This window comes from Candoia aspera, chromosome 8 (assembly GCF_035149785.1).
Source record: "Candoia aspera isolate rCanAsp1 chromosome 8, rCanAsp1.hap2, whole genome shotgun sequence".
NCBI classification, from domain to species: Eukaryota; Metazoa; Chordata; class Lepidosauria; order Squamata; family Boidae; genus Candoia; species Candoia aspera.
This window is the reverse complement of record NC_086160.1, coordinates 17333866-17357380: the sequence shown is the minus strand read 5'-3', so window position 1 is coordinate 17357380 and position 23515 is coordinate 17333866. Positions and strand designations below refer to the sequence as shown.

At 42.0% G+C, this 23515-nt stretch overlaps 1 protein-coding gene across 1 annotated transcript in view; it reads right to left on the bottom strand.

Moving 5' to 3' along the window:
• KIT (KIT proto-oncogene, receptor tyrosine kinase) overlaps positions 1-20748 on the bottom strand; it is an 88334-nt gene extending 67586 nt beyond the window's left edge. The window contains exon 1 of the mRNA XM_063310103.1: positions 20691-20748. Within this exon, the coding sequence (XP_063166173.1) occupies positions 20691-20748 (58 nt within the window). The remainder of the gene's footprint in view (positions 1-20690) is intronic.
• Between the last annotated feature and the right edge of the window lie 2767 nt (positions 20749-23515).

The following is a 23515-nucleotide window of genomic DNA, read 5'->3' as shown; positions in this document are numbered from 1 at the left end:
ATGTCAGTCTAGAAATAAGCACCATTGGGGTCAATGGAATTCACTCCCAAATGGGTACAGGACTGTAGCATAGCTGCAGTAGCATTACTGTTGCTCAGTTTTCAACTAGGAATATGGATTACTCTAATTAGTAATTTAGGATGTATTGTGGACTCTAGCTGAGTGGTGCTTTGGATTCAAAGGCAAAAAGGTGTCCCAGATCATGTGTCTACAACTCCTTCAAGCAGCTACATCTTTTCCCAGGGTTCTATGACTGCTCTCCATAGCTTCCAAGCAATCCCAGGGAAAGAAATACTTGTTTGTGGCAGCTGTGGGTTGTGACCAAATCTCAGGAGGGTCACATTCATTCCTGCTCTGTCTAGATGTGGGTGACATTCACCAAGCTTCAGGGACAGGGCTAGGCCATATGAGGGATCCAGCATTGGTAATCTCCTTGAGTGGGATTTTTGCTCACAGCAATTTCTGCGGCAGCCCCACCCTGCTCCTAAGCATCACTCAAGGTGACTTGGCCAGGATTGAGGTGCTCTTGCCTAGTCTCAGCTTCCCCTTCTTCCAAGGATGACTGTTCCTGGGAGCATCATGCTAGATCCTGACACCAAGCCTGCATGCTCCTCCAAGCATCCAGAGCATGCTGGTCTCCTATCACAGGCATCTTCCTCCTGCAAGAAAAGAAGAGTTGCAGTGCTCAGGTTGCCATGAGCAGGCATGTAGGCTTAGTGTCAGGATCCAGCATGATATTCCATCAGGAAGCAGCCCAGGAAGAGCTGCCCTTGAAATAGGGGGAAGGCAAGGCTGGACTTCAACCTGGCTAGATCAACGTGGCCAGCACTCAGGAGTGGGGCTGTTGCAGGAGCTGTTGCTGTGAGCACAAAGGCCATTTAGCTGGGAGCAACTTCTAATAGCAATTCAATTTTGGGTGGGCCATGGTCCTGCTCTGCCTGGATATCCTATCCACTGGTTTCTCCAGATAGTGGGTGACTCTGGCTGACAGCAGGAGCTGTCACACAAATTTATTATTTTAGGGTTACAGAAAACACAGTGTTTGAGAACTGATTAAAGGAGCTGCTGACAGGTACTGTAAACCCCCTCCACAGCTCCAGAGCATCTTTGTCTTCGAATCCAAGTAATGCACAACCCTATTGGATACTAAATACCACTTCCATAGATTTTATCTCTAGCTCATGCTACGACTTTTGTCATAAACGGTTCTGTCCTGTTGCCTTGCATGCTAGAATGACTATATACTAGGAAGTCTGGAAATCTAGAAGTTCCAAAGCATCTGTATCAATAGTAAGGATGCCAGACACTGTGAAAATTACATGTCTAAGAGTTACTTGAACTAAAATGCTACTGAATACGTATCAATGCAATAAGAAACCCTGTTCTAGTACCATCTGGATATGATAAGGAATCAGCATGTCTCACGGGTCAGATGGCTGTTGACGTTGGCTGTAATCTGACACAATTGGAAGTTGCCAAAACATAAATGTTTGTTTCAGTCCAAGGAGTCAAAATATCAAAATTCTGGAAAATATCCAGAACACTGGAAGATGGGAAGCATTTTCAGGCATTCCTGGTAGTCATTCCAAAATGTTGGGACTGACGGGGGAAAAAAACCAAGGAATATTTCAATGTTTGGGATCAAGTAGTTTCCCAAGCCAAATGTTAGCCTGTTACAAAAGTAAGTTCACCCATCACTAGCCTCTCTGAAAAACAAGTCACTGGTGAAGATTCAAACTTAATAATTGACTGTGACATCACAGACACATACTGTATAACTGCATGCAAATGTTTAGGCACCCCTGGTAAATCAACAGATTTCAATGAATGCCTAAGTAAACAGAAGCTGACACAACCTCTACATGGTACAAAGTAAAACACATCTTTCTGCAAATTTGAGTTTATACTTACTATTATTGGGCAGTTGTTTACAGATTCAAAATAAGAAAACTGTGCATATGGCAGGTGATAAAGTTTGGACACCCTTTCAAGTCACCACTTTGTAGCACCTCCTTCAGCAGAAATAACAGCTTCTAAACACTTGAGGCTACACACTCTTGCTTAGAACCGTTGCACGGTTAACATCTCTCCACAGATTTTCAGTAATATTCAAGGCAGGGGACTATGAAGGGCATTCCAAAATCTTTATTTTTCTTTCCTACATGTATTTCATGGTTGATTTAAAAGTATGTTTCCAATTGTCTTTCTGAAATATCAAACCACTTCAGTTTCTTCTGCACTCAAATGGTATTTTTCCTTATAGAAGGCAAAGATAGTGTTCCCTTCAATTCCATTAGGGATTCACCGAAACATACAATCCAAGCAGGGATGCCTAAAGTTTTACATGCAACTGAACTATATATGGTTTAACATGGTTTCATGGTTATTATTAAACTTTTTAAAAAACATTTTTTTTCAGAGACATACATATATTCAAATGGGAGGTGCATTAAAAAATGCCTCTTGTGCTATGGTGCAATCTATCTTGGCAGATCTTGAAAATACCCTTCTGTAGAAATTTGTAATATTTACAGTACATCCCAAACTGGAAGATGGAATTTGGCTTAGCTGGTTACAAGTTTTGAAAGCCTGATTACTGGAATAAGCATGCCAAAGATGAATTTGACTCCTTCAATATGACAGCATCTAGAAACAGCTTCATCCATTTAAGATTATTATAACATTAAAAAAAAAAAAGGCTGCTGCGTTAATCTATCAAAGTAAAAAAAAAAGATGTTCAATAATATTTAATACTCGATTCATAGTTTGAGTTACAGAATGGACTTTCAGTGATCTTCTCACTGACATAACTAATGAAGCAGTAGACTTTGTGCATATATATATATTGCATTTGCACAATGTACAGGAACCACCTTTTTCAGTCCTATTGGTGTCTATTCTCCCTGGAAGGGCAACAGCCAGAAACTTTCTCTATGAAGACCAACCAATGAAAACATAATTAATTCAAATAGTATTTGAGCCAACCACGGAAAACATCTCTTTGTGAGGAGTCCCCCCATTTGATCTGTTTTTGTCACATAGTCAAAGGCTCTACTCTTATTTTGGGAAACTGACAAGTCATTATTTCTGGAAACAGTCAAGATAGTTCATGGCTCCTTCCCAACTTCACTGCACATCTGCAAATTGCAAAACTACTTCATACAATATATACATTGTGGGCTGTTTCCTAGGCACAAACTAGAGTAAATCTGGAGCATCCCAGCAAGTATCTCCAGAGGTGACTAGCTTACTTGAAGCACCAGTATCAAATGGGCTTTGGGAAAGAATGGCAGCTAGAAAAAGCATTTTCCAAGCTTGCATTTTTTATGGAAATCCCAAATTACCTTCTCTGTCTTCTGCCAACACCCACATTAATGCAGCAGTCTCAGTTAAGAATAAATAGCAGTACTCTCTTGCTTTCAAAAAGCTTGGTCAGAAAGCAGAATGATTCCATTCCATTCTGCACAGAGTCTAACATGAATTCTGGAATCTGCAGAAGGATGATCTGGTTCTTTTTGTAGAGATTGTTTTGTAAGGTAAAAAGATTAGCAAAATAATCCCTGTCTTAGCTGGACAGCTGCACCTCATGCACCCTGGAAGTGTTAGGAGAATCTGTCACTGCTATTACGTCGCAGCTCAGCAGGCAAGGTGGAGGCTTAGCACCAGTGGGGAATGGTGCTGAGTCGTGGTAGTTCTTCACCTTTGGTGCCATTTATGGGAAAAGCCCAGAATTTCCAAACCAATCCAGAAAGAAGGTAGGAAGATAAAAAGTTACATGAATGCAAAGTGGCATTATAGGCAGACATCATTAGCTGAGCCAAAGCAAATAAAATGTTTTAGAACATAATATGAGTCACTTACAAGGAGGGGCGTCAGATTTTAGTTTAGACGGTTGTGTCTTATTGGTGGTCAGAAAGAAAGAGAGGAAATTGCCTTATAGTCAGTCAGACCACTGGTCCACTAGCTCAATGCTGTCAAAACTAACTAGTAATGGCTGTTCTGGGCTTCAGATAGGGGTTTTCCCAAGCCCACCTGCAGATGTATCCTGTTTGTCAGGACACTGCACCTACCTCCTAGTTGGTGATATGCAGCAAGAGTATGCTGGCTTGAAAAGTACTTGTTAGATTATAGATCCTAACTTGCATAGAGTAGTGTGAACATGCTTTGAGTAAAACTGGCCTCTAGTTGTGCTTATGCAGACTGGCCAAAATGTGCCCAAACTGTCTTCAGTGTTAGCAGTTGTGAGAGATTGTGGGGAGGCTGCAAATAAAGGGAAAATAACACAGTCATAAACTGTCATGAGATAATGGGTTGAGTCAGTTGACAGCTTATCTCACAAATGGCAACTTAGCACAGGTGAAGAGAAACCTGGGAAGAACCCTTTCAAAGCAGTCATTCTGCTTTAATTAATCCATTATAAATGAGGTTGGGAAATTCCCATTACAGTTTCCAATATCCTGTATTCACCCCAGGCTAGTAGTAAAGATACCTCACTGAAATCTGTATAGTTCTTGCTTCCTTGACCTTGCCTAGCTGCATAGGGTTGTCAGCAAGGAATGCTGCACGTGGCACATGTACAACATAGTCTACACCTTTTTTATCTATTTATTTATTAATCAAATTTATCACCGCCCATCTCCCAAAAGGGACTCTTTTTACTATCTTCGTAAAAAGAATGATGTGACAGTAATTAGCTGATCCTACTCCCTTGATCTGAAAGTCATCTCTTCTCAAATCTATGAGCAATATCTTTGACAGCTATACACAACCTGTAATCTGACATACCCACTAACAGAACTGCTCTGACTAATCAATCAATCTGATTCATTATTTGGAAATGACTGCCTTATTTAATTATCCTTTAGCTTAAAAAAAAAGAAGTCAAATCATGTTGTGACTGGCACCTTTCATGACAGATATTTACACTTCAATGGATTCCTCATGAGCATCCTTTCATAATTTTATTCCAAAATGACGATACTTAGGCAGGTGGCTAGTAGGCAGCCCTTTTGATGAGGAAATGTACTTTGATTCATAAATGATGCCCAAACAGATGGAAAACCTCAGAACCTATAAACAGTTGGTTACATTAAAAGCGAGGCTTTACTCCACCTCTTCATATTATGTAGAAGTTTCAAAATCAGAAATCTTAAAGACATTGAGACAGCTATTGCAGAGGAAACATTCATTTTTGACACAGTATGTAATAAATAACAGCAGAAAATTTCAGACAGAAAACAGCAGACAGAAAATTTCATTTCAATCATGCAAGGTAGACAACACCTTATCCTATCAAAATTCTAAACTCCAGGAATTTTTCACCAATATTCTTTTTTTTTAAGTCTTATTTTGACACTACAGGCTGTAAACAACTACTATTCAGCCTTCAGCTGTTATTAACTTTAACTCATATTTCCTTGCAAAAAACGACTAAGTGCTCTTTAGATATGACAGTCAACTGGGTTTATTCCTTCAGCTCTGTGTTTCCATCGGGTCTTTGTTTGTAAGAGCATCAAGTGAGCTATGAGGAACATCCGTTCTCCGTCTGTCACAAGTTGCGAAGTGCCAAGCTGCAATTACTATCCACAGGAAAGAAAAGGCCCAGCACATCCGAATACCTTTGTTATCTCTCCTTCCAAACAGTGCAACTCATCTGTCATGTTTCCAAAGAGAAATGTTCAATAGAAAGGGAAAAAAACCCTTGAAGCTGCTAAGACGTGAAGCTAAATTCTTCAATCAGATAATTTTTCCTAATGTAATTGTAAGAATAAGAACACAGAAGTGATACATTAGTAGTGTGTTGATCACCGCTTCCTTCTTCAAAAGTAAACTTCAGATGCGTCTATGAGATCAACAGAATGTGGTTTTCCTATTGTCAAGCAGTTCAAACAACAGCTAAAGTGAAGAAACAGAATGGATCAACATCTGTCCAGTCTCATTGGATGAAGTTCCTGTTGCACTCTAAACAATCACACTGATTATGTAAAATTCAGAGTTGAAAATGCTAACCTTATTCTTTTAATGAAATAAACGTAATAAATTATGTTCACGATTGGTTTCCGTTACTAAAATAATTCTGACAGAATTGCCGTATCTAGAATTGAACCTTCTATTTACATTTAAAGAAAAGGTTTTTAAAAATCTTTTTATCTGTCCTATCATTTACAAAGATTCACCATATTGGTTTAGAAAGAGGAGGAATTAATTCCTTGGCGTTTATTACGCAACCTGGTTTTATGTAACCATGAAGGATAAACCCACAATCTTTCTTAAGATTTGCATTCATATCCTAACCACATCTATGAAATTGTCCTACTGATTTCAGAAAAGCCTTCTTTCAAGTTAAATCTAAATCTCAAGAATCACAGAACACTAGAACAGGCATGTGTCTTAAAGGGCATCTAGTTAACTCCTGCTCAGTACAAGATTCAACAGACATCTCTGACAGATGACTATTCAGGCTTTGTTTGAACACTTCTAGCAAAGGAGAACTCATCCCTATATATAGTAGCCTGTTCCACTGGCTGAGAGCTCATACAGACAGGAGATTATTTATCAGGTCCAGCCTCATCCTACTGCATTGTAGTTTTAATCCAGTGGTCCATTTCTGGTCCAGCCCTCTGGGACAATCAAGAATGTCTGTTCCTTCTTGTGACAACTCTTCAGCTATTTGAAGACTGCTACCATATCTCCCCTCAAGTTCCTTATGTAGGCTAAACACACCCAGATAATTTAACCATTCCTCATAGGGCTTGGCTTCCAGACCCCTCACCATTTTGGTAGTCCCATCTTCATCCCTATCCCTTTTGAACTGTGGTGCCCAGAAATGGACACTGTACTCTAAGTGGGGTTTGGAATGAAACAATTACTTCCTATGATCTGGACTGGCCATACACACCAAAGCATTTACTCTGGGGTTATGTTTCATTTCATTATGTTTCATCTGTGGTCAACAAAAACACCCAGATCATTTTCATATGTACTGTTGCTAAACCAGGTCTTCCCCTTCCTGCACTTGTGCCTTTAAAATGCAGAACTTTACATTTCTCCTTGCTAAGTTCCATTCTGTTCAGCTCGCTGATCAATTTTTGAATCTCCTCTTTCTCCTCTAAAGTTTTAGCCAAACCTCCCAGCTTTGTGTCATCTGCAGCGCCTTCAAGTTGAACTCAAATCTTGGTAATTTCAATTCTATGTCATTTTCTTGAGTTGTCATTGTCTTCCTCCAGGATTTTTGTTTGTTTTACTTCCAGTCTATCATATAACCCTAGGACTCCTTACCCTAATCATCTCATTCCCAAAGCCAAACAAGGACAGACAGGTGCTGCCACCTATTAAATATGAGTGTCTTTCTTTTATATTGGCAGCCTGTAATAATCCTTGTGTGTTTTCTACAGACATGACAGTCTTTCAAGAGAACTATTCCCTCTGACAAGTGTCCTCAATAGTCATATGATTTGTGTATTTCTGAGAAAACATATACAGTAGATAAATATTACTGGTAGCTTATGTTAAAGGAAAATGTAAGTACAGATAAATTTGCATCAGTGCCACGACCGCAGTTTTCAACGAAGTCTGAGCAGGCTTGCAAGATATAGTGCAGGATCACATGACACCTGAATCCTAGGCTCAGCTTTCTTCCAATTCTGACTGACCAGAACTGTGTGTGGTGCAACCCTGGAAAAAGTATTTTCCATTCCAGGCCTATTATGTTCTGGAGTAGAACAAAACCATCCTGACAATCTAGTATGGTGAGAAACAGTATCAAATACAGAAGACCCAAGTGGTGCTCTGCTCCAGGTTCAATTCCTGTCTGAAACACTGAAGAACTGACATCCCATGCAGAACAGAAACAGATCATCTAGTGCCCTTGCTTTGCATTTCAACTCACATCAGCAAGCCCAAAGGCAGATGACTGTGAAGTTCATTCATTTATATACTTATTTATGTTTCAAATTTCTATCACCACCCATCTCCCCCAAAAGGGGACTCTGGGCGGTTTAAAATAAAATCAGAATTAAAACATATAAATTACAATATAATAGACCAATAAATAAAGATAAAATAAATATCAAATCCAAGCGGTGAAGGTCTTATTCGTTGGGGAGAAATCTATGGTGCTAGCCACCCCCAAGAAGAACTGGTGCCCCCCCCCCAAGCAAGGCGGCAGAACCAGGTTTTATAGTTCTTCTGGAAGGCCAGAAGCGAAGGGGCCTGTCTCACCTCCGGGGGCAGAACGTTCCAGAGGGTGGGTGCCACTGCAGAGAAGGCTCGCCTCCTGGACCCCGCCAGGTGGAAGGCCCATACTGGCGGGGTTCGTACCATGCCCTTTCTGCATGACCGGGGTGGGATTGGTTGATGTTAAGGGGATGAGGTGGTCCCTCAACTGGTCCCATGCCATATACGGCTTTAAAGGTCATAACCAACACCTTGAATTGGACCTGGAAGCATACTGGTACTCAGTGCAGCTCGCGCAGCAGTGGTGTCACACATGCCGATCTTGGGGCACCACTAACTGCTCATGTGACTGCATTCTGGACCAGTTGAAGCTTCTGGATACTCTTCAGGGGTAGCCCCATGTAGAGTGCATTATAATAGTCTATGTAGGAGATGACCAGGGCATGAGTGACTGTTCGGAAGGCTTCTTGATCCAGGAAAGGGTGTAACTGGCGCACAACATGGAGTTGAGCAAAGGCCCTTCTGGCCATGACTGCCACCTGCTCTTTGAGCAGGAGTTGTGAGTCCAGAAGAACCCCCAAGTTACACACCAGGTCTGAACGGGGCAGTGCAACCCCATCCAGAACCAAAGATGACAAAATCCCGGATACGGCAGAGCCCTTAATGCACAGCCACTCCGTCTTACCAGGGTTCAACTGAAGCCTGTTGTTCCCCACCCAGACCCCCACAGCCCCCAGGCACTGAGAGAGGGCAGCTACCGCATCACCTCACCCAGGATGGAGATATATAACTGAGTATCATCCGCGTATTGGTGATACCTCATCCCGTGGTGACGAATGATCTCACCCAGTGGCTTCATGTAGATGTTGAATAGGAGAGGAGAGAGAACCGAACCTGCAGCACCCCGCAATGCAGGGGTCGAGGAGTGATCTCTCCTTTCCTATCACCACCGATTGGGATCAGCCCTGGAGGAAGGAGGTAAACCAGCATAAGACTATGCCACCCATCCTCAACTCCCTGAGATGACCCAAAAGGATACCATGGTCGATGGTATCAAAAGCTGCTGAGAGGTAAAGAAGAGCCAGGATGGATGCACTCCCTCCATTCTGCTCTCGCCAGAGATCATCCATAAGTGCAACCAATGCAGTCTCTGTCCCATATCTCAGCCTGAAACCTGACTGAAAGGGGTTCAGATTTCTCAACCACCTTTCCCAAAAAGGCAAGGTGGGAGACAGGGAGAGAATTGCCCCATGTAGTAAGGTCCAGGGATGGCTTCTTGAGGAGGGGGTGCACTAGCGCTCCTTGAAGGCAGCTGGAAACACCCCCTACCTCAAGGATGCATTAACCATCACCTGGACCCAACCACAAGTCACCTCCCGGGCTGATTTTACCAGCCAGGAAGGGCATGGGTCAAGATGTCATGTGGTTGCATTTGCAGTCCAGAGGATCCTGTCCACTTCCTCAGGCCCAACAGGATCAAACTGTTTCCAGATAACAGGGTAAATATGTTCCCTAGGCATCTCCCCAGATTATGCTTCACACTTAAGAGTCCAACTTAGAACGGATCTGAGCGATTTTATCCTGCAAATGCTCAGAAAACACCTCCACACGTCCCTGTAGGTGGATCACTGAATACCCCTTACCCAAGAGGTATAGGGTAATCCTAAACAGGGCCGCCAGGCAGCATTCTGCAGATCCAGTAAGAGCAGAGAAATATTGATGTTTTGCCACTCTTACTGCCACAAGGTAGGCCTTAATAGTGGCTCTAGCTTGTGTTCAGTCGGATTCGGTCCTTGTCTTCCTCCAGCACCGCTCTAGATGTCTCTTGATCCTCTTCAAAACCTGTAGCTCCTCCATAAACCATGGGAAGTGTCGGGTTGGATGAGGCAAGAGAGGCTGCACAGGTGCGATCCTGTCCAAGGCCCCGGCCACCTCCTTATTCCAGGCTGTGGCCAGGACCTCCACTGGACCATGCAGTAGATCCTCAGGTATAACCTCCAGCTCCTTCTGAAACCCCACAGGGTCCATCAGTCGCCAGGAGGGACCAGTCGAATGGGTCCTGCCTCCCTGCGGAGTGGGGCAGCACCAGAGAATCTCAAGGCCACCAGGGTGTGAAGTTGTAGGATAAAACATCTGGAGAGCATCAGATTACCTATCTCTATTACAGACAGTACTGAAATAGATGGATCAATGCTTTGTTTTCATATAAGGTAGCTTCTACTAGTCAATAACTCTGACTAGAAATCAATGGGAGATAAGGAAGAGGAAAGAGCTGAAGGCACAAGAAATTCACTATGGTACAGGCTGAACCCCAAGTACATAAACTTATTTGGCTTATTGTGTCAGTAATGAATTGACTGACACAAGAAGCCATCTAAATCTACGTTAATTCTGATCAAGGACTCCCAATTTAGAAAGCAAAAAGAGGAATAAACTCTTCAGACTCCAAAACACTGGGTTGTTCATAGCTTTCACTTGAGGTCATACTTGTGTGTCAATCTGAGCACAGATGGGGACCTTCTAGATTTCACCACAGTGATTTATACATAATGATTTCGTATACATTTTGTATCATCCCCCCCAAAAGAATAAAATATGAAAACACACGAGCAGTACATGAATTCTGTGTAACTCAGCTGCAACTCTTAGTTCATCATTTTTGTCACAATGATTATGTTCAGAAAGTTGTGAATTACACTCTTCTATTGCAATCCTAGGACTACCGCAGTCCTAGATCCAACCCCAGAGCACATCCAATTATCACTGTTAAGATAGCAGAACAAAAAAAAAAAATGATTTTAATATACAAGGAGTAATTTTATTAACAATTTTTAATTTATTGTAATTAAATTTCAATACAGCCTAAATTAAATCAAATGTGGGGTTTCTCTTGGACTCACTCATGTCTTTGTTAGAATTTCTAGTCCAAGGACCTGCATGGTACTGAAAACATAATATGGCCCTAGAATCAAAACCGGCTGCAAGTTCCTCCTCTTAAAATATACCTGTCTTTTGACCCAATTCTCAGCTGAATCAGAAATGTAAACTCTGGATAGAATTCAGAAGAAGCGGGAAACGTGTATTTTGGAAAAAAGAAAACCCAAAAGATGGTGTGGGAATAATTGCATTTCAATAAACCATGGACTGCATATTTTGTTTGTTTTTTTTAAAAGAAAGGTTCCTTTCAGGATATTAGAGATAATTTCCTCTTGTCCTTTTAGAATTGCTAAAAGGGACTTGAGGAAGTGAGTCAAAGTCCTGGAAGATGTTTGTACTATATTAAAAAGAAAAACAACATCTGTAAATTGGTATACAAATATAAAGAATAAGGCTGTGTTGGGATGGAGAACTGAAAACGATAGAAGAACAAGGAAAAGACCTGCTTGAAGTAGTTTATTATGCAATATTATACACAGATATCTGAAAGAAAATTTCACAAGAGCTCTGCACTTACAGACACATTCTTAACTCTGAGATATGAACATCTCCATTTATAAAATGTTTTCTGTAAATTAATAGTCCAATGGTCCATACATTAATATTCCAAAATGAGACCACCTGGAATTCAATCCCCTTGACTTTAAGGCTGAAAGCCAAAACATAAGAAAGTAAATTGTATTAAATATAGTGGGAGTAATTTTTGAATAAAATGGATGAAAAATGCCATATTTGATTTAAATTATTAGAATATTTTGGTACTGCTAAAGCTTTTATGGTTTATGTGTATATTTATATTTTGATTTCTGATCCTAAAACTGCCCTTACCCGAATACATCCCACTGAATTTAGCAGCATTGATTTCTGAGATGTGTAAGGTAACAGTTTTTTTAAAGATAGACATATCAACACACAAACAAACAGAGCTTTTAAAGGATTCATAAGAAAAGCAGATTCTATAGACCAATGGTGGCCAACCATTTTCTGGCAAATGTGCCAAATGTTGTATCTAGAGTCTATGATGGGAAATTCCTACAAATGCTACTCTACACACTGTTCCTGCAACAAAGCATTAAGACTGTGTGAAACAGCACTGCTTCACTTCTAGAGGTGTCTTGACTGTGATCGCTGAAGTGGTGTCAGAACCCAGAAATGCAAGGTGCTCTCCCGCAGAGGAAAGAGGGAGGCAAGTTCCTATGTTTTGTCCAGCCACTTCATATCAGCGGAAATTACTTTGGTTCATGGGCACAGAAACCAAGAAAGAGGCCGCTTTGGGGCAGTATATATAAAGAAGGGCATTGCTTTGCATGGCATTGCAGGAGCAGCTTGCTGAAGGCCAATGAAGCAGCAACTTTCCTGGAGAGCATCAAATGCAGCTAAAAGTCAGTAGTACTTTACTTTGCAGAGCTGCACTGAAGGGCTGCACAATGAAAGCAAAGACCCCCGTGAGGGCTTCACACAGGCTTACTACACACATAAGCAAGTTTAAAAACACAGAATTGAAACAATCATGTCATAGTTTCTCCGACTTCCCAAGCATCCACTTTCTTCTCCTGGTTCTGAATTTTAGATTGGAAGCCCCATGAGCCAAGACCGTTTTCCTGTTCTCTACAGAATGCCATGCGCTTGCTGCTAAAACTCTATAAAAATACATTATTAGGAATTATTATAGGCCTTGTGGATTTTGCATCTGCACTGCATTCCTACTATCACTGATCAAAGATTTAAGTACAACTCAGGGAAAATTCTCTTCTCTAAAGAGGAGGAAGTTATAAAACAAAGCAGCTTAAACAAAGACAGGGAAAGGTGGGAACTCTGGTAAGAAGAGAGTGAACTCATTATTTGCAGGACAGCTGAACTTCTTTCCTCTGAAGCAGCAGCTGCTACCTGGAGTCAGATTTTTTTCTTCCCCTTAGAGGAACTCCTCACATTATGGTACAAGTGACCTAAAGACACAAAGTGGATGAATTACAAAGGGAGAAATATCTACTCAGCCTTGATTCAAGACGTATTTTGAAGGCATAAGAAGGGATCACTAGATTATCTACGCAAGTGTTTCTCAGCCTTGGGAACTTTAAGATGTGTGGACTTCAACTCCCAGAATTCCCCAGCCAGCACGGGTTGAGAAATGCTGATCTAGACAGTGGATTTGCCTCTTTCTCTCTGCTCTACTCTTTCCCCTTTTTTCCTTTATCAAATTTTGTGTTTTGTCTTCCTGCATTATGGTGACTAACTAACTAGGGCTTCTGTTGAAAAAGAGGAGGCCTGTTTATATGTTTTCTCTCCTCACGGGTTTAAAATTCAGTGAGAAGTTTGCAATTATGCAGCAGGAATTACCTTAGCTGTCTCTACTTGTTGATGACAAAATACATGAACATACAGAGTGAATAAACCAAGATCCAAGGTGGGGAATACATTAAAAAAAGGCACCCACAAAAGCATCCATCAGTTCACAAATGGGAAGTATCTTTGAACTTCTGACAAGTTGGGTATCTGACAGATCTCTCTCTCCAGTCTCCCAGGTTCCCACATGCACCACGTCTTTGAGAATGTTTGGGAAAATGATAAAATTTCCCACTGTGTCCCAACATCCTAGAATTCAATGGAAGCAGGAGAAACTAGTAAAAGTAAAAATTGTGGGAAATATATGCCAGGTAAATATCTGAAAAAGTAGAGAGGGAAAGAAAATCAGTGATCATGTTAGGGAAATCCCAGATGGTTGGTTACGAGGCTGCCGGGATTGCCTGCATACTTGAAACATCTATTAAGCCTTATTTTTTCCACTGTCTTTTCCAATACCTTTCCCCCCCAATTTTCTTCCACTCTTCTGTCCTAGACTGTCTATCAGGCAACCAGCAAGGCACAGCAGGAGACACAAAGGATATAAAAACATGTCAACAGACATAAATTAGGTCTCCCTTGAGTTGAACTTGACTCCTGACAACTATATGGACACAATGTCAGAAGCTAAGCAGGGTCAGTACTTGGTTGGGGGAATTCCAGGGCTGTTGGCCAGACTGGAAAACTGGGAGGAAAAAATCAGAAGGTGGCAATGACAAGCCCCTTCTCTCAGCACTGCCAAGAAAACTGCAGGTAGGCAGTCATCAGGAGTCAAGCCTGACTTGAAGGCATCTTTACCTTTTTGCATTTTCCACAAAACTAAAATCCTTGCCTGCAATCATGCAGCACAGCAGGTAAGATGAAATAAAAATGACTAAGTGGGGCAAGTGGCAGCTGCCTCCAACCGACTCATGGTAATAGCATTCACAGAGTTTTCCAGCTTCATCAACACGACTACTGTACACTGGCAGGAATGAAGAGACTGTGCCTCACTCAAGGTCGCCCAGTGAGACACCACACAAGCTGGAAGGCAGGCAGAAGCTATAGTAGGATAAAAGGAAGCCCATGGAATGCAACCCTCCAGTGAAAGTGTAAACGGAAGGAATTGTATAGGAAGACCAGAAGTCCAGCCACCATGCCGTGTGAAGCTATTTAAAAAGGCAGCAAATGCAAAGCAAAAAGTACAACAGCTGAAAATCTGAACAACTCCATTTCACAGGAAGGCTATATCTGAAGTTCAGTCTGATTCCAATTCTCCTCTGCTGGAAAGAGTGAAGCAGAACAGTAAACAAAGAACCTAAGCTTTATGTAAATGTCTGTCTTATATTTGCTTACGTAGAGATCTATTAGAGCAGTGTTATCTCTTTTGAATCATGCTTCTCAGTACTAATAAATTAATCAAATGTGTCACTCTCAGCAAACAAACAAGCGTTCTCTTCTGTGGGACTCAAGAAGTCAATCCAACATTGGCATATAAGCAAACAAAGAAATGGGAGGCAGGAATAACTACTCCAGTAAACTCTAGTTTTTAGTACAATAATGAGTACACTAATGAGTTCTGATGAGTACACTAATGAGTTTTGATCTTCCAAAGAAGCTGTTAAGGCTGGACATGATTTCCCAAGTTTTCTCTGAACAATATCCTATGGAGAAATTATAAGGTAGCTAATCCTTCACTGGAAAATAAATCAGGAAGATATTTTTAATGCCTCTGACCTAAAAGACTCTGATTTCATCTTTACAATAATAAGCTATTATCAGTGGCAATAATGTTCTGAGAGAAAATATTCAGAAATGCATTAAAACTGATTTCAGAAGAGCCTCTGGAGCTTTCACCATGAATAGGGAAGTCAATAGATAGAAAGAACGAACTGAAGAAATCAACTATGTCTTATTTTCTTCTATGAACGGTTTGCAAGTATACACGAAGTCTCATTTGCTTCTTAGCCTCCCCTTCCTTCTCAGACAGTTCTACATCTCCCCTTTCTAGTATGAAGGTCAGACAGAACTTGGAGATTAGAAAGGGAAGGAAGGAGAATTCTAGCTCAGTGCTTTTCATCTTCTTGGAAATGACTGCCCAAGGGAATCAGCTTTTCCTGCATTCTACCCAAATTTCTTCTTAGGTAGCAGTCTTTGTGCAAAAGTAGATATATGAAGGTGGGATAAACCTGGTTCACAAGGCCACACAATTTGCATGGAAGAGCCACAAATGAGCACCTCTCTCATGCAAGGACATTGTGAGATGTATTCTTCTTAGCTTTATCCAAACTGGTGCCTTCAAGAAATGTTAGGACAAAAACACCAGGACTCTTAAACAAAGGCCATGCTGGTTGAGGAGTTCAGAAATTGTAGTCCCAACATACCTGGAAAGGCGCAAGTTGGGGAAGCGGAGACTAAATCCTAATTGGCATAATTTCACATATATCTCTCAAACTATGTCTGAGCTTCCAAATAATCCTAAACCGCAATATGGTACGTGTGTCTTATTTATATATATTGTGTGTATATATATATTAAATTTATATATTGTGGCTTATTTAACAAATGCATTCTAGTTAGTACTATGTGTGAGCTCATCTAGTAACTTGAAAATGCCTATTTTTTCATCATTAAAGCTGTAAACTGAAGTATGAGAACTGGAACATAGGATGGTACAACTTGTTGCACTGAGGAACTTGTACATGTAAAAGGAGATCTACAGAGAAAGACACAAACAGAGAAAGCCCTTCATTATGTAGGAATGCTTTCACAGCTTCTATTATCTAAAGCTAGGAAAACATTACAATTCAAGCCCAGAAAAGTTCAGATGTCTTACGAAACATCTAGGTGCTAAGCTCTATTTCGATGGATGGCTGACTTCAATTGGACTTACATATGTTTAACTCCTTCTCGTTCGTACTCTTGATTTGACTTTCACAGCAGTTGCTATAGCAGCCTGCTTTGAAAGACCAGATGTCAATTGTAATCTAGTCATAGCAGCTTGCTACAGTACACTGGATTCTCAGGGCTCACCTAACTGAAAAAACAGTGTCTAAAGACTTTCAAGATGCAACATAGGGAAGTCTTTCTCCTTATCTGTGGACTCTGCTATCACCACCCCTCATTTCTCCAGCTACCTCTGTGCTGCACAGATACTTTGCTCATTGCCATTATTTCAAGTGGAGCATAATATTTCTGCCTTCAGGTGCCACTGGAAGCTAATAAGCAGAGCATGATTGAGATTGTCTTCTGCCCCACAGAGATGGAATAGCTCATAATATGAGCCCACTTCAGTTATTCTAAACGCACGGATACCAAACATTGGTTAGTCCTACCCAATACACATTTGCCTGCAACTGGTAGCAATCTCAAGATATCCTCACATGAAAGATTTCCACCACAAGCACAAGAATCAAGGTTCTTGATCAGGATCCGCTGTACGGAGCCCAATGTACATACATTTTACACCTATGGAGTGTCTTTCAACTCAACCTTGCATTAACTGAGAGCCCAAGTAATGCACATTAGGGCTGCCCGGCACTTCAGATGTGAAGACGAAAAAGTGTTTTAGAGCATGTGGGAGCACTCAGGAAGCACCTGCCTTCAATTCCTTCAAGCAGCTGCAACTATTCCTGTCTGTCCTCGGATGATGATGCAGCACAATCCTGGGAAAAGATGCATTTGGCTTAAAGAGTTGGAGAGAGTTACTATGTCCACATCTTACCACTCCAAAATCTTCAACCACAATGCACTGCACAGCCCTAACGCACATCAATACATTCAGGGCAGAGCTAACTGATGCTTTTTTACAAGTGTCTTCACAACTCTGTAACTCAAACTTTGCAACACCACAATTCCCTTCCATGAATGAATTGGTATGATTCCCGGTCCATGAATTAAATGATGTTATTGTTGTAAGGGATAGGCAATAAATAAACCTACCACTTCCTTTTAATAATTACATTTTAATCTATATAACATGAGGTCCTCCAACTTTGTACTACAGCAACCGCCCACTCTGAGTCTGCCCAAGCAAAATGAGCTACAAAGTCCATAGTGCGTTTTGACAGTGTTCCTCTTTTGCCTGCGCAAGCCAGATCAAATTAAAAAAAGTTGTGATCCCCCAGTTGCTTGTGACCCCCCCAAAGGAATCCCAACCCACAGTTTGCAAGTCCTGTTATAATGGAATGTCTGCAAGTTCTGCTCTGCAGTCAGATTTGCTATCATCAACAGCTCTTTAACAATACAGGTTCCATGGGCTGGTTTAACTTTGGAGGAACAATGACCATTACTGCTAATTTAGTATCACTGATCTTTGAAACTGCTTGCACTAATGGTGCAAGTACACAAACAGTGGTGGTGTACTAGTGCAGCTGTTTATGCCCCCAGAGCTATCACAAATTAGTTTCAAACTAATGGCCCATAATTCTAAGAATTTATTGACCGATGGATTTTTGTGCTAAGAAATCACTCCCAAACTAAATAATGATACAGTAACATTTGGCTAGCGGAGCACAAATGATGTCCTCTTGAAGACCGGCTTGGTTTTGACCCAAAGCTGTACTTAAAATATGTGTACTCAGAATAAATAGCACTTTTGGTGTCTCTTCTCAACCCACATACAGACACGTGCATACAAAAAGGTGTCACATGAACCAGCTTCAAGAACGTGTCAAAAAATGGGTACTCAACGCAGTGCTCCGAAGGAACTGAGCCAAAAGATCTTTGCAAACTGGGGCCAACTGTGACAAAGAGGCCAGGTAACCTCACAGAACCATTAAGACATCTTTAATACTGGAAATACAGAAGCCAGTTACAAATTCTGCAGCCTCCATCATGTGCATTTTCATGGCTGTTATATTGCTTGGATAATCTCTTGGACCACAAAAACTTGACATACTGAGCGAGGGATACAGTGAACCTCAAAAACAGCCTGGGAAAAGATATTGGTACTCCCTCCTTCTGACAGAAGCATAGATCAGTTTGCCAGGGGCAAAAGAAAAAAACTCCCTAAGGCTTATTAGCATAGGCAACTTTACAACTGAATAGGAGTGATGAGTGTGAATGAGTAACATCTCCTCTTAGTGGCAAATTCTGAAACTGCAGTTACTATCATGCAGCTCACTGTCTGTCAAATACTGTATCTTTAGCAAAGGTGTTAGATGCCTGGGCAGTATTTTAAGGCACCCATTCATATGTTGGAAATAACTGAAGTCTGCAAGGTGATTGCAGAGTTGTTTTTTTAGGCAGACTACCCCAGAGAGATACAGTGCATGTGACTGTGTTTTGGGCACAAAGCAGAACACTACACTAAGTGCATCTTGGAGTTCTATAATGGTCCAAAGCCATTCCAGTTGTTTTTTTTATGTCTATCACTGAGTTTTGCTAGTAGCGATTTCTGTAAGAAGTTAATTATTGGAAAGAATCAACAATTTCACTGTACTATAACTAAAATAACTATTTTGTGGGGGCTTCAGACTTGTGCCTACCCACAGCAGAGTCTCTCTCTTTTTTTTAAGCAGATTGGATATGGTTAAAGGACAACATACATGGCCAATCTAGCCCTTGTGGATGACTTAAGAAAATAACTTGATGGAGGGGATCTAATCTATCAAGCCAGGGAGCCACAAGAACAATTTAAACATACTGAGCTTTGGCCCCCAGCAGTGAGTGGTACACAACTGCTGTCCTATGTATGGTCTCTTTTCAGCCTACATTGGAAGGCACTTGAAATGAGCTTTTGAGATGGCACACTCAAAGGCAGCTCTCGCATGGGACAGTTAATGTGCAGGATTAACCACCCATGGGCTGAGTGTTGGTGTGACAAAGATTTTTAAGCAGCACCCAGAGAGTGGTGTAAATCCACTCAAATTACTACCTCAATTCACTAAAGACTGTGTTGGTAAAAGTGACTGCTTTGCAAAGGTTAGCACAAAAAACCTTGCAAAACTGAAGAGACATGTAGTAGTCCACCTCAATTTCTCATGGGGTTACTCTCGAATCTTCAAAGCAAAGGTTTTCCACATTGATCCTTTCTTAAATAATGCCATCCAATTTATCTCCCATACCACCACTGATGTTTTCCATCTCTATTTTTTTCCCAACGGGGTCTACCCAAGTCACAGACTTTGAAAATCTTGATGCTTATTTCAAACCAACTCCACGGTTTTAATTGTGCGGTGCAATCCTATATTAGCCTTCTGAGAATTCAGTTTCACTGAATTAAATGGAGCATACTCCCAGCTAAGGGAGTAAAGGACTTTAAAGATATACATTTGAACAGAGGTACATAGGCTATATATTTTTAAAGTTTTACTAGAGCAGTAAAGCCATGCACTTTACACTTGGGTGAAAATATCACTAAATTCAGTTGTATCTAAGCTGCAGTCCTGCGCACATTTATCTGGGGGTGTGTTCCAATGAAATGAAAGGATCGTGAAGCTTAGTAGACATGCACGGATTGGAGGCATAGAATGGAGCTGCGCGGTCCCAATGATTTCAATAGGTCTTTCGTTTCCCTGCAAGGTATGGGCGTGTTCCTTCAACAAGTTCTCCACGTTTTCAGATCACTGGGACACGGCCCCCTGGTGCGATCCAGAGAAGCGCCGATTTGACTCCTCAAACACCACACTTGTCAAATCTCCCTCGAAATCAATGGAATGTAACTTAAAATTAACGCATTAGGCAACCCAAACTTCCAACCTCTTACTTGCAATCGCTTAAGGGATTTGGGGAGCGGAGCGTAAAGAAACACGCACCTCAAGATTGATCTGGGAACTGCACTCCCAGTTAAGACCTAGCTTAAAAATACAGTACTTCTGAATGGGGATGGGGGAGAAAATCATTCAGCTACCCAAATGCGAGTCGGCCAAACGTCTGAGAGAGAGGGAGGAGTGAACAGTTTCCACCTAAACTTGCGCCAACTCTACGGAAATTCGCCGCGTTCCAAGCAAACTGCACACGTTTTTTCACGTCCTCCTCCGCCACCTCGCTTTCTCCTTGCCCTCCCCGCCTAACCTGAGGCGGGGACCTATTTCGTACCCATTGATCCTCAGGCTTACTACTCCCAGGGCCATTCTGCAGGGAGAGGCGCAAAACCCAAGGACGCCTCGTGCGCCTCTCTCCTCCGCCGTTCTGAGCTCGGCTGCTCCGCGGTCGCGCCTTCAGCTTTCCAGGTAGCGCCGCGTGCGGGTTTCCCGTCCACTCCACTCCACCCCACCCCACCCCACCCCACCCACAAGAAGCCGCTCGATGCCCACCTGTTGGTGCGCCCAGAAGCGCCAGCAAAGCGAACCTAAGTGCCCAGCAGCCTTCCATGGTGGGGCGTCCCTCCAGACTGACCTTTCAGGCGAAGCCTCCCGGCTCACATAAAGAGCGAGCGAGACGCACACGCGTCAAGGCAGGCTCCGCGAGCGAGCAGCCCCGTTCCCCCCACCTCCCCCTCCCCCTCCCCCTCCCCCGGCCACGCCTCTGCCCCTCCTTCTCCTGCAGCCCGCTGGCTCCAGCCGCCAATATTCACGCTTCAAACGCCGGAGGCTTGGGGGGGGGGAGGGGTTGCCGCGAGCTCGAAGGTGCTCCTGCGAGCTCCGTTTGTCTTGAGCGGTTTGGCGAACTTAAGCCGTTTGTTTTCTCTGTACGAGTTACCGAAAAGCCAACCAACAATCCGAGCTGGCTCTGCCGTATCGCTCGTAGACTCAAGAAATAGAGTTTAATTACCAGTTGTTTTTTATGGGGAGGGAGAGAGACACCATAGTCGAGTGCTTCTCTTACTCCCCTCAGAACGCTGTGAGGAGAACGTGTATGATAAAAATGAAGGATTTAACCGTTTTTGTTTGGTAGTTTTTCAGCCTCAGAATCCAAAGCAGAAAAAGAGTTTTAGCCTGAAACAGAAGTTCCCTGGCCCTGAAAAGTTAACCGGCTTGACTTTTCTTTACGGAAATCAATGGTCTTTAAGGATGCTTAAGTTTGGTGGCTCGAGGCCATTTTTTTAAAAAAACCTGACGTTACTGTATTACTGACTTTTACTGAAGAAGTACCGGTGTTTAAGACCACCAGATCAGCTTGTCATTAATGTGTGTGGAGCCAATACTTTTGCAGAGCATCTGGCTTTGTGCGAGGAACTGGTTGTGCGTTGGGACCGTCCTCCTGAAGTGTTTTTTCTCATTGCCAAAGAAACGCAGGCAGGGCCAAGAGGTGACTTCACCTGCTCTCCCACACAGTTTGTGCAAGGAAACATCAAGGAAAGAAGTGCGAATCCATGGCTTTGTTGGCAGGGTCCTTACCCATGATCAGGTTAGACCTGGCCACATTGGCAGGATTCACCCAACCTGAATTGTACTAACATTGCACTGACTAGTTTGTGGCTTGATGCACTGTGTGTGCAAACCCAGCGTATGACTCTATCAAAACTCATTTGGAAAATCTGAAGGGCTTATTAATAAAAATCTGAGTATAGGCAAATTAAGTCTGATTATACACCTGGATATGGTTTACTTAATTGTATCCCAGTGTAATTTCGTAACACCCATCATCATTCCAATCTAGACACTTTAGGCTACAGCTCTCATCATCCATTTGCCAAGGAAGCTGGAACTGGTAGCAGTTGTACTTCAGAAGTAGGCTGGAGTAATAGCAGCAGCCATGATTAAACCTTTTTATTCTTCCTGATTTTTAAAAGTTATAGATTTGTGCAGTAAACAGGCAGCACACCTGACTGATAAATGCCTGGGCTTTGCCTCCCTATAGCTGCTCTATGCAGAAGTCAGTCCAGCAGAATTAAGTGTCATAGGACTGCAGCCATAATCAATTATAATGTGGTTTTCAAACTCTGTGTCTAGGAATACTACAGAAAGGATGACATTTTATTTGACATGATTGTTGATCTTCCTTATAACATGCAGCTACAGAGGGACAGTATACTGTACTCACTGCGCTACTTTAAGGTTCACTTTCAGCAAAAAGCATTCTGACAACACTACATCAAACCCATCCTAGTCTGTGATTGCAGACTAGGGTGGGTATTCTGAGCCCCTGGGCCTAATTTTATACGCTGTCAGCATGTGAAGGGTTCACTTTTCCGACAAGAACAATCTGTCACTCCCACCGCAGCCCACTGGTAGGAAGGAAGAAGGAATGAGAAAACAGATGGCCCAAAACAGAGAGAGGTGGAAGAGCATGTTATTAGGTATGGGCAACCTTTTTTCTGTGGATAAGTACATCCCTTCAGGCATAATCTTTTGGGGCTCTCATGTTAGGCAAAGCTGAAACGGGATCTAAAAGTTGATGGGAACGTTTATTATCTCTCTGACATATTCCTTTTTAACATCCTCTTTTAAGAGAGATCTGACTTTTTGGAAGGTGTTTCAAAATTATATCAAGAAGGACCACATTAAATCAACTTGAGAACTTCTTATGGCCCACTCCTGGCATATATTTTTCCTTCAGGATAATACAGACTGTGAGATATGCCAAGTTTTTGCATCATTTCATTTTTTTGGGGAATGAGCATCCAGGTTTGTTGTGTTAAGAATCAGAACTATAAGGCTCAAGGGCAAAGTAAAAATGGTTATCCCACAATTCCCAGTCAATGTTCTGAATGGTTTCAATAAAATATCTGGTAAACTTGGCTTAGCTGTCAGGGGAAAGTCATGTGTGGACGTTCCATCTTCTTGTCAGAAATATATCAAAAAGGGCCAATGCAATACCAGAATAAGTTAATATCCCTCTACTTTCCATTTTATTAAGAATATCAGCTCTAGGAAAAAAACTGCTGTTGGGATGAGTTTAGGTACTTCTGCTGTTGCCTCAAACAGCTATTTCCCCCCCAAAACCCATATCCACCATGGTTTGGCAAAATGAGATGAAAATCTTGTGTATGATTAAAATGGCCATCTCACAATTTCTTTGCTTGTTTTCATCCCTGACAGTAAATCTCCTTTGCCTTCTGGTTCCATCTTTTTCCTCTAAAAAGAATATAGGAACAGTAGATATGTTTGGTATAGTGGTTAAAGGCACCAGGTTAGAAACAGGCAGACTGAGAGTCCTGCCTAGGCACAAAGCCAGCTGGGTGGCCTTGGGCCAGTCA